General features: G+C 41.9%; 1 protein-coding gene across 2 annotated transcripts in view; it reads left to right on the top strand.

Annotated features, from left to right (window-relative positions):
* Positions 1-276: 276 nt before the first annotated feature.
* The window catches only part of LOC146581136 (mitogen-activated protein kinase kinase kinase kinase 2-like), a 30685-nt gene continuing 16077 nt past the window's right edge, over positions 277-14884 (top strand). The window contains exons 1-15 of one of the 2 annotated variants that reach the window (XM_085267507.1): positions 278-641; positions 1743-1833; positions 2150-2214; positions 2901-2956; positions 3840-3887; positions 3977-4019; positions 4113-4185; positions 4989-5120; positions 5243-5305; positions 5413-5494; positions 6826-6942; positions 8031-8109; positions 10887-10945; positions 11041-11087; positions 14316-14354. In XM_085267507.1, coding sequence (XP_085123633.1) covers positions 1778-1833; positions 2150-2214; positions 2901-2956; positions 3840-3887; positions 3977-4019; positions 4113-4185; positions 4989-5120; positions 5243-5305; positions 5413-5494; positions 6826-6942; positions 8031-8109; positions 10887-10945; positions 11041-11087; positions 14316-14354 — 959 coding nt within the window. In that variant the 5' untranslated portion in view covers positions 278-641; positions 1743-1777. Of the gene's footprint in view, positions 642-1742; positions 1834-2149; positions 2215-2900; positions 2957-3839; positions 3888-3976; positions 4020-4112; positions 4186-4988; positions 5121-5242; positions 5306-5412; positions 5495-6825; positions 6943-8030; positions 8110-10886; positions 10946-11040; positions 11088-14315; positions 14355-14884 lie in introns of both variants that reach the window. The other variant, XM_085267508.1, reaches the window with a different exon arrangement.

Below are 14884 nucleotides of genomic sequence, written 5' to 3'. Positions count from 1 at the left end.
GAGACTGCTCCAGCTGCTATGTGATAGTCCAGCTGCAAACTGAGGATCATATGCAAGTTTTGGAAATTAAACTGTGTGAAGTAGTCAGACTCGAACGTCAAGGAAGGTGGTAGGGAAGCAGACTATGCAGACATTTTGGGTTTCCAAGGTGAGCAATTTATTTGCAGTGAACTTAATTTAATGTATAACTTAACAAAACTTTCCCCAAATCAATTCATTTAACAAAACTCAACATCACATGGCTCCGGTGACACAGCTCACCTCTCCTCTCTCCTGCATCTGGTAGAGACTGGCTTTAAATAGGGCCATCAATTTCCCTCCAATTGCCCAGCCAGTACCACTCACTCAACTGAGGGATCTAAAACTCTACTCAGGTTATCTAAAAACACAAAACCTCTACACACTTCTAATATGCACATTTACACAACTAAATGGCAGTATTAACAAAAGGAAAAACATTCAACAAATCCCTTTAAACATTAACACAAACAAAAGGAAGCATCTCTCTGGAAAAAGAAACCCCTCCACATGGTTTGACCTGATGATGTCATGTGTGACATGATCAGGACTTTAAAATGAGGAAATGCCAAGCGGGCGTTTCCCCACACCTGACACTCATGATGACTGAAAAGACAAACAGAGTAAGTATGAACAAATGACTTAATCTGTAACATAATAAAGTATAAAGAAACATAACTTAGTATTTGTCTTAATTTGCAGAGTGTTTGATTTGCCGGCAACAAAACGCTTACACAAACAAACCCGGGATAGTGAGTGAAGCAATGTTACTTGACAAATAGCAAATCATAGCAAATACATAGAAACAGAATAATGTGTACAATGTGCAAAAAAAAGGTAAACACATATGGGACAAATGGAGAGAATTACAACTGCTTCTCCACTTTGTCACAGTCACATCAGCTGTTTTACAGTTTACAGCACAGCAACAACAGGATTAAGCAATCAAGCAATGGCTTATTATATTGCTTTGTCACACATGTTGCTAACTGTGATGTTATTGCTCTGATCACAGAGGCGTGGCTGGGCCCTCCTATCACCACTATGCTATTATCAGTAATATTCATTTCTTTATTATAGATGAAGTGTGAGTGAGAGTGGGGTCATGTTTACAATCCAATCAAATTCTTTTACATCCATCAGAGTCAAAGGTCAACTTCAGGATTTATGGGTGAAAAATTGACGAAAGGCCCGATAACTACGATTATTAGAAGTCTGCTGTGTTCATATAGAAAGTACTAAAGAGTCAAAGTGGTAATGCTGTATGGAGCTTTGTGTAAGTCTTTGTTACTGCCATCTTTGCTTTCATGAACTTCTTTTTAAAGGAAGGTGTTTTGCACTACAAAGATTTTCTTTTGGATTTGTCCCGTATATATTGTCCAGTATATGGGTTATACTGGAATGATATAAGGAACGGATTGAGTCCTTTTCTAGCTTAGAAATGAAAAAAAGTGAACCTATCCTTGAATAACTAATGGTGCCATTTGAGTAGTTGTAAAAAACAGACCTGATTTCACTGTATCCAACACAGCTGATAACACTGAGCACCACGTGGGTGTGCAGTATTTTTTTCCACTAAAGGAATTTCCCAGATTCACTACATCCCTTGCTCCATGGAGAAGCTACCAGTCCTCCCAGTTGTCTAGCTATGTTTTGCTGTTCTGTAACTGTGTGAAGTTAGCTGTCATGAGTCAGTAAACCCTCGCTGTGCTGTCTGTGCTCAGGTGATGACATCACCCCCATCCAGCAGGAGATTACCATGATGAAGGAGTGCAAGCACAAAAACATCGTGGCCTACTTTGGGAGCTACCACAGGTGCTGGGTGTTTTCTGATGTGTGGAATTCCTCAGATTGTTGGTGGACTGAAATATGTGGAATTTGACTTTTATCTTGCACGCGCTGAATTCCTCTCCCACTCCTTCAACTGCTTAGTTACATTGTTGGCCCACCAGCTCATGCATGATACTGTGTGCTTGTGGGAGTAAATGCATTGACTTCATTATATTAAGGCCTGTCTGCTTCCTTCTTAAACGCAGTACTTGTTTTTAACCAATGCCTGCACAGCTGTTCAGCCACAGAGAGCAGCACGCATGTCAGACATGTCAAATAAAAGCTGAGTGTCTCTCTTTAGAAACACCAAGCTGTGGATCTGCATGGAGTACTGCGGTGGAGGCTCCCTGCAGGATATCTACCATGGTAAAAACACACACATCTAAAATTCATGTCAGAACACGACGCATCTACTGTCCTCGATCGGCTGAATTCACAGCATGTGATTAAATTAGTGTCGTCCATTCTTAGTAATGAGGGCCTGTGATTGACTGGGTGAATCTCTGAATGTACCTCACGTGGATTGGATACGAGAAAGGATTGTCATTAAGGGAAATGTAATTAAATAATTATCAGTCATAGATTCTAGTTTGTCCTTCTGTGAACCAACTAATATGTATTAAAATAAAAACAAAGACTGCTAGCCTAACATATAAGTGGTGAACTACTCAAAGAGAGAGGAATAAGAGGAAATGTTTCCTTCTCAGGACCAGGAATTATTTTTAGGCACTGCAAAGCAAGAAACAACTAAAAAGCTAAAATCACAAATTAAAGCTATATGTTGCATTTCTTTCTGTCGTTACACTTTCCAAATGAGCCAATAAGGATGAATACGACCATAGTGGAGCTGTTTAAACATAACTATATGAGTACTGTTTCCACCCGATGAGTCTGAGTGAGGCAGCTGAAGCATTTCCCAGCATGTCCAACTGTAACTACCACTTTAACGCTCAGTCATTTGAATAGTTGGTATAAAGCAGATGTGGAAGTAGGCACAATGATCCACTCTTACTCTCATGTCTCACAGCTGTTAATCAGACTCTTTTCCACAGTGACGGGTCCACTGAAGGAGAAGCAGATAGCATTTGTGTGCAGGGAAACTCTCCAGGTAAGGCTTTTCAGTCCAGGAAGCTTGTTACTGTTGCACTGCAAAGTCTTTACAGACACCCTGCTGACACAATGAGTCATGTGTTTTTTCCCAACTTCAGAGCAGCTCCAGTCGTGCCAGACCACTAAGTGCATTGTAGATGTTCTGAAACTGCCTCTGCAGTAGAACATGATAAATGGTCTGGTCCTGATATAGCTCTTTTCTTTCTAACGAAGTGCTACAAGTCCCTTTCACCTATATACAGTTGTACTCACACTGCAGTTCATTTTATTCCTTTAATTCCTTTTAAACAATCACACACACATGCTCACCGCAATAAATGCGTAGGATGCGGTTCAGTGTCTTTACCAGGGGCGGGTGGATACGCAGGTGGGAGGAGCTGCCAACATTCTGGTGGTGCTGGAAAACCCACCTGACCTCTTGAGCCACAGCAGCCATACGGCACACTGTGTTTTCATAGACCGTGACCTTCTGCCCACTCAAAGCTTTGTTGGATGATCAGCTTTGCAGACTGACAGCAAAAAACACCAGAAAAAGTGCTTCCAAAACTTTCACCAGTGCTGTACACGATCAGTGAGTCTGCATTCAAAGCACGTAAAGGTTACAAAAATCAAACTAAGGAAACATAGAGATATTGTTCCTGATCATGCAAGACTAGATGAAGATGGGACAGCATGCTCTCCTACTGCCTGGGTGGAGTGCTGTGCAGTGGGTCATTAACACCGCCCAAATCATTGGCTGCGCTCTGCCACCCCTGGAGACTGTTAGTCAGTCAGTTCAGCTGTATGTTTTCTCTCTCTTCCCAGTTCAGTGTTGTAAACCATGACTTAAGCAGTAATTAAATACATTCTCACAGTAATCGGCTGATTTCCATCTTTTCCAGGGCCTGTATCACTTGCACGAAACTGGCAAAATGCACAGGGACATAAAGGTACAGCTGTTTAGTTGTTACTGTTTAATAGTGACGCTCAGACTGTGGATCATCCTGTGAACAAGCTTGGATCTTTATTGTCTTTGCAGGGAGCCAATATCCTTTTGACCGAGCGTGGAGATGTGAAACTGGGTCAGTGTGATTTGCAGTACTTATGCAGGCTTAGGTAAGCACGATGTTGGATTTTAGCTGCACTGTGACCCTGCGTCTCTCCTCTGTGTCCAGCTGATTTTGGAATCGCAGCAGAGATCAGTGCCTCTGTGGCCAAGAGGAAGTCATTTATTGGAACTCCTTACTGGTAAGATGAATACATCACCACTAACCCTAACCTTACCAAACCCTGAGCAAACAGTGTCTGTCTGTCGATGGTGACACAGACCTCTCTGTTTTTCTACAGTGCTGCTATCACTGTGAGCTTGGTATGCTGCCAGCGCTCTTTGTCTTTATGCTCAGCTGTAGGTTCATCTATTGTGCTTTTGTGTCACAGTATCAGTTAAGTGTTCTGCTTTCACTTTAGCTGAATTCGTGTCTGTTTTATAGCCTCGGTTCAATATATCAGCCTGTTTAAGGTTAGGGTTTTTAACCTCATACGTTATCAGAATTAACAAGACAAATCGATCCGCCTCATAAGAGCGGGCTTGCATCAGCAGCCGCAGAATGGAGGAGGAGTATCAGTCCCGTGTGTGTGCTGGGATGAGCTTTCCTGTGCTCGTACTTTCATGGCATGTCTATGTCTGTCAGTCTATGAGTTGCCGACTAACCCTCAGAAAGCATCTACTAAACCAAAGTCTATGAAAGAAAATGTGCAAAGGACAGATTTGTTTTAGTTCGATTTACAATAAAGTGATAAAAAACACACGACCTGTCTTTCTCCATATAGGTAAACATATTTATCTTTAGGTGAAGCACTGCTACAGTTATTGCAACGATACCTGATCACTTCAAGGATCAAGTTTCTAACAAAGCCACAGACCGCTCGCAGTCAGCTGCCATCTTCAAATATTGATGTTTCACAGATTTGTCATTGAAAGTTAATGAGTGGTTGACTCCTGGACACACCTGTTTGCGAATCAGGCCCACTAACTCTTCCTCTCTGAGCAGGATGGCTCCAGAGGTGGCTGCGGTGGAGAAGAAGGGTGGCTATAACCACCTGTGTGATATCTGGGCCGTCGACATCACTGCCATCGAGCTGGCAGAGCTGCAGCCGCCCATGTTTGACCTGCACCCAATGAGGTGAGTCAGCACAAACAATGGGGACTGGACAAACAGTTGGAGACAGACAGACTTGGCAGACTCTGGGTGATTGCTGCTTGGACATTTTCCAGTCCAGTGACGTCTCTCACACTGTTTTTCAGAGCGCTGATGCTGATGTCCAAGAGCAGCTTCCAGCCTCCAAAACTTAAGGACAAAGCCAAGTGGTAAATGTGCTGCTGATGGTCTGAAATTCAAGTGCATAAGCACCTGTGATCTGATCAGTATCTTCCTCACTGCTGATACATGTATCTTTGTCTTCCTCTGTCTGCAGGTCTGCTGGCTTCCATAGCTTTGTGAAGATGTCTCTCATTAAAAGCACTCGTAAGCGGCCCTCAGCTGAGACACTGCTGCAGGTTAGTTTGTCACTAAACAAGGAAAAACGAACCAACCGTCCGTCTTCACACTGGCACTGTTGTGTGTACAGTAGCTGTAAGCGCATCTTTCTCTTCTGTTTGTAACATTAGCACAAAGGGAGGTGGTTGGCCGAGGCTGGCTGTTACGAGAGCGACTGGAAATGATTGCATTGCATTTGTACAGTTTATACTGGGAGCTATTCAGTAAAATTTCACATGCTGATGAACATGTGATATTACACAAAATCTAAATGTCACATTTTGCTACAAATATTACAGAGCTGTCAAATCAGCAGATATCAAATGATGTACGATCAAAAACATCCGAGCCCTCAGTGCGTGGGTCGCTTGCTCTGCTGGTGGAGATATAGTTCTGTCCATCTCCATCCAGTTAAGGGCTGTGGGGAATGGGAGGTGGGGTGCACCCAGGACAGGAAGGAAGCTGGAGTACCCAGACACAGAAAGGCCACCAGCTGATCTGAGCCCAGGACCTTCTTGCTGTATGGCCACAGTACCCCAAAATTACATTTATAGCTAATTGGGTTTGGTTTTTTTTTTTCTATGTGGCATGTTTTGCAATGAGACTGGCTGCTATCAGCTGTTATCAAAGTACTTTTTACAACATTCACCTGCAAACATGCTCATACCGTTTGTGTTATGCCTTTAATTTCTTTCATACACAGTCGCATACGTCCTGCTTTTTGATTGGACCTCATAGTCAGTTTAGAAATAATACAGAAGTGGACAGATTTATGAAAATGTCATTTTTGAAATGTATCTCCCAAGTACTGTTAAACAGAGTAAGAGCTTTAATACCGCATTTCTAAAAATCTAGTTACATTGTTACATTATTTGCATGTTTGCATTTGTTACATTGTTACATTATTTGCATGTTTGCATTTGTTACATTGTTACATTATTTGCATTTTTGCATTTGTTACATTGTTACATTATTTGCACACAGAAACATAATGTCTTAGTCTTTTATTTTCCATGTCCTCCATGTGTTTCTCAGCGAGCTGAGCAATCTTAAGTATTTGTAACAATTAACAGTGTCAATGTCACAGCCATGAAGGGTTCGAATATGGACTCTAGAGCTTCAGGCTTCTTCAGGCAAGAGATTTCTGAAATGTCGAAAGTCGACCGCAGGTTTGCAGTGGTCAAAGAGCAGAGCCAGTGTTATGTAAAATGTTGCTCTCTTTCACTTGTTGCTGCACATCAGACATAAGAAACTTTATTTTCTTTGTACTGTAAGACAAAAACAAAGCGAAAGAGAGACCTGAGATTAGCGCCATCATTTCCCGTTTAAGGTGTGTGCCTTCTTTCTTTAGCATCCGTTTGTGACACAGCTGTTGACCCGTAACTTGATCATTGAGCTGCTGGACATGGCCAACAACCCCGAGCTCCACACTCCCCACACAAACACCATGGATGACATTGAGCTGGAGGTCAGTTCTCACAGCGTAGCTAAACTCACTGGATAAGGACATTTGATTTTGTACACTGTGGATTTGAAACCAAACAATTAAGATGTTATCAACGTGCAGCTTCATTCGAGTAGTGTGTTACCTGTTTAGGGTTAGTGTCTTTTCTAAACATGGTGTTCCATTTCAGACGCTTAAAAGTGACTGAACACTCGTGTTTCCGCTCTATTTCACAAGGAGTTAAACGGACTAAATATCTGGAGCTTTCAACATGGATCATTTGGGTTCTTTTTCTCTGGAAATCAACAATCTGGTACTTTGGTAAAAGGAAACCTACACTCTGCAAGAACACTATCGATGAGGTCGTCTTAATATTGTTTTCAAGAGAAGCCTTCACAAATGGAAATACAGAGTTTACAACAAGGTGCAATCCACTGGTTACACTCGGGAACATGAAGGCCATATTAGACTTTGACTGAAAACACCTTTGGAGCATGTCCAGTCTGGAAAGATGAACTTGTACCAGAACAACGAGAAGACAAAAGTATAGAGAAGGAGATCGGTTGCATGCATGGCTGCCAGTGAAGCCAGGTCAGTAGAGTTTATTGATGATGTGACTGCTGGATGAATTCAGGAGTGCACAGGGCGATAACCTCACGCTGCAAAACTAACCAGACAGAGCTTCACTGTGCACATAACAGCGAGCAAACTGCTAAACCCAAGAATTCTCAATTTCCAATGGTCAAGTCAGTCACCTGATATCAGCCCCACAGAGCGTGCTTGTCAGTGACTGAAAACAAAACTGCACGTAGAGAGTGACCAGCAAACCAGCTGCAGTGGGACGTGGCTGCAGTAAAGGCCTGACAGAGCACTGAAGGGAGGAAACCTGCATTTAGTCTAAAGTTCATCCAAGAACATCCAAACAGTCACTGTGAGCCTCTGAAGATGGGGACTGAAAATCTGCACTTTAATCACATCTTGATTGTTTGATTCCAAATCCACTGTGATGATGTACAGAGGTGAACTTACAGAAATGCTCTTCCTTCGGAAAAGCTGGGATTGACTTGTTTCCACAGTGATTTGTGTCTGTACGGTTTTTGCTGTCTTGACAGGTTGGGGTAATGGCTCCTGACAAGATTCAGTCAGCAGGGAAACACCTGCCTGTGGAAAGGACACCGTCTGAACAACAATGTGAGTCCCGCCCCTTCCACACACACGCACACAGTGGGTGGTTCCTTAAACATAGCAGGATGAGATTCCTGGCGTCTCGTCGTCACAGTGAGGTCACCGGCTTTGTGCTAGAATGGAACAAAGGGAATAAAAACCCTGCAGCTTGTCTCTGATGCACTACACTGTGCAGTGCACTTGATGGCTGAATGTGTGCCTGTGTGTACATATGTGTACATATAATATATGTCGGTTGTACTGGGAGAGTGGTTTCATTGTCCCATTGTATTCAGCGAAGCAGCTTGTAGAATATGAATAGAAACAAAAGCCCCTCAGTGAGCGTGCTGACTGCTGCTCTCGCTCTGTAACCATCCACACGTGTGGGACGGAGGCCTCGTCAGAGGATGGCGCTGGGAACATGCCTGCTGTCTGACTTCATACTGCTCAGATGCCAATGGGCTGCTTGTGTTCCTGGTGTGACAGACTGTATTCACACACCAAATCATAAATCAGTCTGGTGTTGACCTCAACTTCCCTTACTAGTGTAGTCTAGTGTGCTAGACACAGCCCCGTAAGCCACAAACACCTGCACTGCCCTTTGACCAGTATGGTTTTAGAGGCTTACACAGGTGCTACAATGTATCATATACTGTATCTGTCATTGTCAACACTGATACAATGTATATTGTTAGTGCCATGGTCTGTGTGTTACACCTCTATGCTTTTAGTATTGATTAAATAGTATCAGAAACAAGATTACTGGTTTATTTAGCACAGCCAGTTCATGTACATGAGTCTGGGGAAGTATAGGAAGGTCATTCAGTCTTACTGCTACACTGTGTCCCTCCAGCTTTTGCATATTTGGATGGAAGTTGTCTCGATAAATGTGCAGTTTCTAACCTTTTTACAACTGACGAGCCTGAAAACCAGTTTTCTCACCTTTGTCCATCATCTTCTTGTTGCTGTCGTCCTTTGCTGAGCTTCTGCTGCATTACTCAATACAAATAATTACTTGAAAATACAGTAATGCAGTAATTAGCCTTCACCAAGCCCTGCTCTGCAACAGTAAGGTGTTGGTGTTCTGCTGCATGTTTCTGCACGATGATCTTCATGCAGTAACATGACTAACCATAACTGTGACATGAGCAACCGATGACTGCTGGGCAAAATAGTTTCCAAAGTATTCACTTTGTTGAGGTGATTGAATCAGAAGATTAACTTTTGAAATGTTGAGAGCATTTTTGTAGACCGCTCCTTTGATCCCATTTCAAACAGAAAAACTTTGGACTTCTTATTCAAATTCACTTGCAGGCGTTCAGCAACACCTTGCAAAGTAACTGAGCCGAAACGCAGCAGCAGCTTCTGCTTTCTGGTTTAGTCATTTCCTCATCTCCTGCTTCAAAGCGAAATGATCATGTGATCGCTGTGCTTCCTCCTTTCACATCACAGTGAAGTCATTAGAGAAACTGAGGCATGATGCTAATAAAAGCTGTTCTGCAGATCTTAGTCGAAGACCTTGCATGCTGCCACATGTGTGCAATTTCTAATTTCTTTACAAACAAACTAATGACTAGTTTAAACGATCTTAAAAGAAAGCACTGCTAACTAACTATCTGATTACTATGGAAACCAGTGTTTTCACCTTGTTTCATCCTGTACAGTAATGACATCACAGTACTGTGTACTACATGTACAGCAGTAGTAGCTGAGATTCTCCACTTGAATTGGGAGATGTAAAAAGACAGAATCCAGTTAACTGCAGTCTAATGACATCTAGTGGTGAGATTTGATGCATATCGAGCCATTACTTGATGTTTTGACTTGTTGCCTCAAGAAAGCAGTGCAAGGAATTGCCTAAACTGATGTTATAAATACTCCTTGGTCGCATTTTGTGCCCTGTTCTTATTTGTCTTATTACCTGGCTGTTGGTATTCCTATCATCTTGGACTTTTAGTTTAAATTGCTAACACCCTAAAACTGACTGAATACCAACAGTGAAACCTTTTCTTTTTACCTCACATTTCTATTTCTTATCATAATTTCAGTGTGATTTTTTTTTTTTTCTTTTTAATTTTTAAATTTCTTTGACTGGTGATGCTGTTTTTTGCACCCAGCTCCATCCCTGTTTGGGCCCTGACTCAATATCAGTGTACATTTGATACATTCCAATTCAAGCATATGTTCATTCGATTTGTTACTTTGCCTGACCTGCAATCAAAAGTGTCACTTTGACTGAGCATTAAGACACACACACATACTTAGGAATACAAATACTTCTATTGAATTGAAGGAGGCGTGTCTTCTTCCAGCGGTACTGTGATGCATGTCAGCTGTCACTCCCCACACACAGGCGTGTTCCAGGCTTTAACATTAATGACAAATGTCATACTCTGATATACTACAGGTAGAATAAGCCATCTAATGTCATTTTTAAAAGCTTTACTGTGGGAGCTTCTAAACTAGCTGTCATCTTGTCTCTCATTTGAAACCAGTAGCTACTATTTATCAGCCCCTAAATGCTTATAAACCTTTTGATATTGTGTTCAGACGTCTCTTCTCAATGACACTTTGTCATCGAGTAAAAATGTTATTCTCGGATATCTGTGCTCACCTGATGTGTGGGGTCAGGGCTGCAGACTTCACTCGGCCCTTGTTCACTGCTGATGTCACAGGTTATCTCTGGAATGCACACCGATGGGAATCGGTGCACCGTAAACACTGTGAAAGTACCGGGATTGTGTGTGAATGTGTTGGTCTGCCTTTGTTAGCGTGCTAAGCCCAGTGTTGTGTTCTTTTTGCAGTTGACCAGGTGAAGTTTGGGCCTCCGCTGAGGAAAGTGACAGAGCCTTATCCTGACTTGGTAATGCATGTTTCCTGCAGGTATACTGATGGCATTCAGTCCATGACAACACGCGGATTTGACCAAAGGTTGTGTTTGGCTTTTCCTTTCTGCAGGCCTGTTATGATGACTGGAGTCTGTCTGGAGATGAAGGAGGCTCACCGTAAGACCTTTGTTTCATCTTTCTTCAGTTGCTTATTAAATATCGTTGTTTTTGGCTGTTGAGATGTCACATTGGCACACTGCACACTATAATATAACAAGGTGCATTTAAAAAGTTGCTAGATTGGATCAGCTGGAGGGAAGTTGTGTTCTGCTGTGGTTGATTGTTACTCTGTCAGGTAGCAGGTAGCTGCATCAGTCATTTGTAGACTGGGCTAGGCTAACTTATCTGGATTTTTATATTGTTGTTTGTTTTGTTTTTATTTACAAAATCCAACTGATGGGTAGCATGTATAAGTTTAGAAAAAACTTTGCATGAATTATTTTAGCAGGTGTTTGCTTTGTTCAGCCAACATGGAGTGATTTCGGTATTTTTTTCCAGGATGTAGCACCATAAATCATAACTCATAAAAGTATACATGTGGTTCCTATGTGGCCAGAATGCCAGCTTATCCATACAGTATGAGAACAGTATTACTGCAGGTACCAACAGAACAGAGTGTCCTCCCAGAGCAATGAGGAGTAACCTGTAGTAAAAACAAATAAACAAAAAGAAATTTAGTATGATTTATTCTAACTGCATACGTTAACTGTTTGCAGTAAGAGTGGATGAATAAACAAACAATAAACAAACAAAACACGAATCAACTGCAGACTCTGTTTAGTTAGTTTGTGCCTCTGCCCTCCAGCTGATCCAATCTAACTGCGTTATTCACAGATTGTGATAATGAAGTAATGCTCCGTATGTCTGGATACTTCCAGGTGCCAGTTAAAATAATGGAGACTATACTATTGGCCCCTTTATCACGTACACGTTGGTAGTGCTGTGTTGGACCCTTTTGCCTTCATGCCAAAGATTCAACAGGGTGCTGAAAACATTCCTTAGAGACTTCGGTTCAAACTGACATGATGGCATTGCATGCACTGCTGCTGCACATCCAGGATTGCACTGAGACCTTTGACCGCGGAGCACAGTGAACTCGCTGTCATTTTTAAGACCGTTATCCTGCTGAAGCAGCTGTCAGAAAATGGGTACACTCGTTTCACACGTCACTTCTCTTCCTGATGCTCAGTTTGAACTTCAAGTCCAACAGATGTTTGCATTAATGAGCAACGACCGGCAAAAATCGAGTGTACCCACAAGTGTACCTAATAAAGTGGCCAATAAGTGTATATTTATGAAAAAAAGATGGTTGCATATTCTATTTAATTTCTTTTATTTTGTTTTTAAAATGATGACATGTGCACAAAGGAATCGTTTACAGTTGTGATCAGATGTTTACGTCCACTCTGGGCTTTAATCAACACAACAACATCTTTAATGACTTAAAAAAACACCAAACTTTAAATAAAGTTTTGATTTTCACTAATCCACATAGAGTCAAAGTATATATGCTGGCTGCATATGCAGTTTTGTTTAAATATTTCTTAACAAGTTGTGACTGGACACTGTTGGTAGTCATCAACAAGCTTCTGGTGTAATTCTATCGAACCACTGTTCTTGGAAAACTTGGTAAATTGGTTGGTTTCCTGGTACAGACCCGACCTCAGCTGAGGTCAGAGCTTTGGAAAGGTGATTTCATAAGCGTCATGTTTGTTTTATCCATTCTAGAACCAGCGATGTATGTTGATGTGTGTTTGGGATCATTGTCCTGCAGTGTCCCACTTTGTGTAGCCTACCATTACCACCGGCAGCAAAACAGCCCCAAAGCATGATGCTATCACCACTACACTTGACAGTGTTCTCAGGTTTGAAAGACTCACCTTTACTCCTCCACACATACCAAACTACCTTTCTCTAGAAGGCGTTTGGCTTGTTCATGTGGGCAGCTGCAAATTTCCCTCAAGCTTGTGTCGATTTTGGAGCAGGAGCTTCTTGCTTGGTTAGCACCCTCTCAGGCTATGGTGATGTAAAACTGTCTTCATTGTTGACAGTGATGCTGGTGTTGAGCAGTTTCTGGTCCATGCCAGTCTTGAGTCTTGAACCTTGGTGATTTGTGGGTTGTTCTTTAACGCCCCGGCTCATTTCCTGTCATCCAAGGGTGTTTGTCAAAGTCTGGAAGAAAACCCAAAGTGGTATAACTTGTACTAATGTACAAGTTTGAACTGATGACCTTTGAATCTGCAGAGACCCTGACAATTTGCATAAACCTACAATTCTCCTTCTTAGATCTTGACTGAGTTCCTTGGACTTCCACATTGTTCTGAGTGTTGGTCAGTCCAGTGAGTGGGTGAAGAATTTGTCTGACAAACAGCTCACCCAAGCGGAGAAAAACATCCATCCCGCTAGTCGAACTGATCACGAGCCCCTGAAACGAGACCCAGGAAGTGTTTACAGTAAGAGGGGGACAGACTGTCTGAAGCAGTTAGAACAAGACAAAGCTACTGACCGGACCTCATACCACAGGTCACAGGCTCTCTGTGAATGGTACTCGTGGCCACTGATCAGTGGTTGTTGTTCCTTCAGTGGGCTGGTTTCAGTCATTGTGCAAATGTACTGTTTATAAGATTGGAAACCTGCAGTCAGCTGAGACTGAAGAAGTCACCTGGATGCGTGACGAAACGTTTCTCCCACTGAAAACATCCAGATGAACAGAATCAACCTTTGTGGATTTCCTTAGCTGGATGATTGAGCGTGCATCAACATGATGTTTCAGGCATCTACATCATGAAGCTCATTGAGAGAAGGCCAAGCGTTTGCAGCATTGTCAACAAAGCAAAGTCTACTTTGAAAATATAAGATGTATTTAGAATTATTTATCAGTTTTTTCTTCGCGACATAATTCCATATATCTTGCTTCGTATATTTGTAGTTACAAACTGAAAACATCAGTGTAGAAAGTCGTAAAAATAAAGGAAAAACATCAAATGAGAAGATGTGTCCAAACTTTTGACTCTGTGTGGATCTGCAAAAATTCTAATTAAATTCAAACTTGTACACCCAGATCTTGTTTTTTTTAAGTCATTAAAGAAAATAAATCATTAAAAGTCCATTAAAAGGCTTTATAAACGTTTAACCACAACTGTATATAATCCCTGCTGCAACTCTTCAAGCATATAACTGGGTGAGTTGTGTTTGATGGTAGGTAAACTGGAAATAACCCTTGGCACAAAAACGAGTGCTCTAAGCCTGAGTTTGAAATGATAGACAGTGATCAAACCTTGGGTTAATTCCTTCTTGGGCCATTCAGGCCTGTAGTCAGATAAACATCAGGTCTTCGTGTTGCAGGAGCCTGTTGGAATGTGTGGAGCAAGCTCTCGAGCTGAGGTAGGCCATGTCCATTAACTCTAGCCTTTCCTAACACCAATGTCTCCCCATCCCACCTGAATTCACCTGAAATAAGCTGCTTGTCATGGAATTATTCTTGATGTGAAAATCAGCCATTGTCTGTGTGTTGGGTATAATCAGCAGGTTTGTGTTCAATCTGATCTAATCCCAACCTCCATGAACTGGAGTTTGGGAGCACGTTTGATTTAGCACAAATGTACGTGTTTTGTTTTGTTAACTTCTTTGGGTTTGTGTTACTTGTCACTGATGTGGTGCTTGTGCTGATTCCCTCACATTATGTGGAAAACTGACTAGATTTTGGACAGTGCAGGTTTTTTTTTTCTATTTCTTCTTTTTATCCATGATGTCGTTGGATATAGGAGGGGAGCTGTTACCTCCTACATAGTGTTTGATTCTAAAAGGTTTCCACACCAGCACCGCCTCAGTGAACGTCTGGTGTTTGCTTGCTTTGTTGTAATGTTTCCTTCAGATTTTTGTTCATGTCCTGCTCTTAGCCAACCCTCAGCATC

Source organism: Mchenga conophoros, linkage group LG3 (genome assembly GCF_057382185.1).
Source record: "Mchenga conophoros isolate Kocher_MC1m ecotype Shallow Benthic linkage group LG3, M_conophoros_male_GT1.1, whole genome shotgun sequence".
In the NCBI taxonomy this organism is placed as follows: Eukaryota; Metazoa; Chordata; class Actinopteri; order Cichliformes; family Cichlidae; genus Mchenga; species Mchenga conophoros.
Note: the sequence above shows the minus strand (reverse complement) of the source record. Positions and strands in the feature narration are given on the sequence as shown.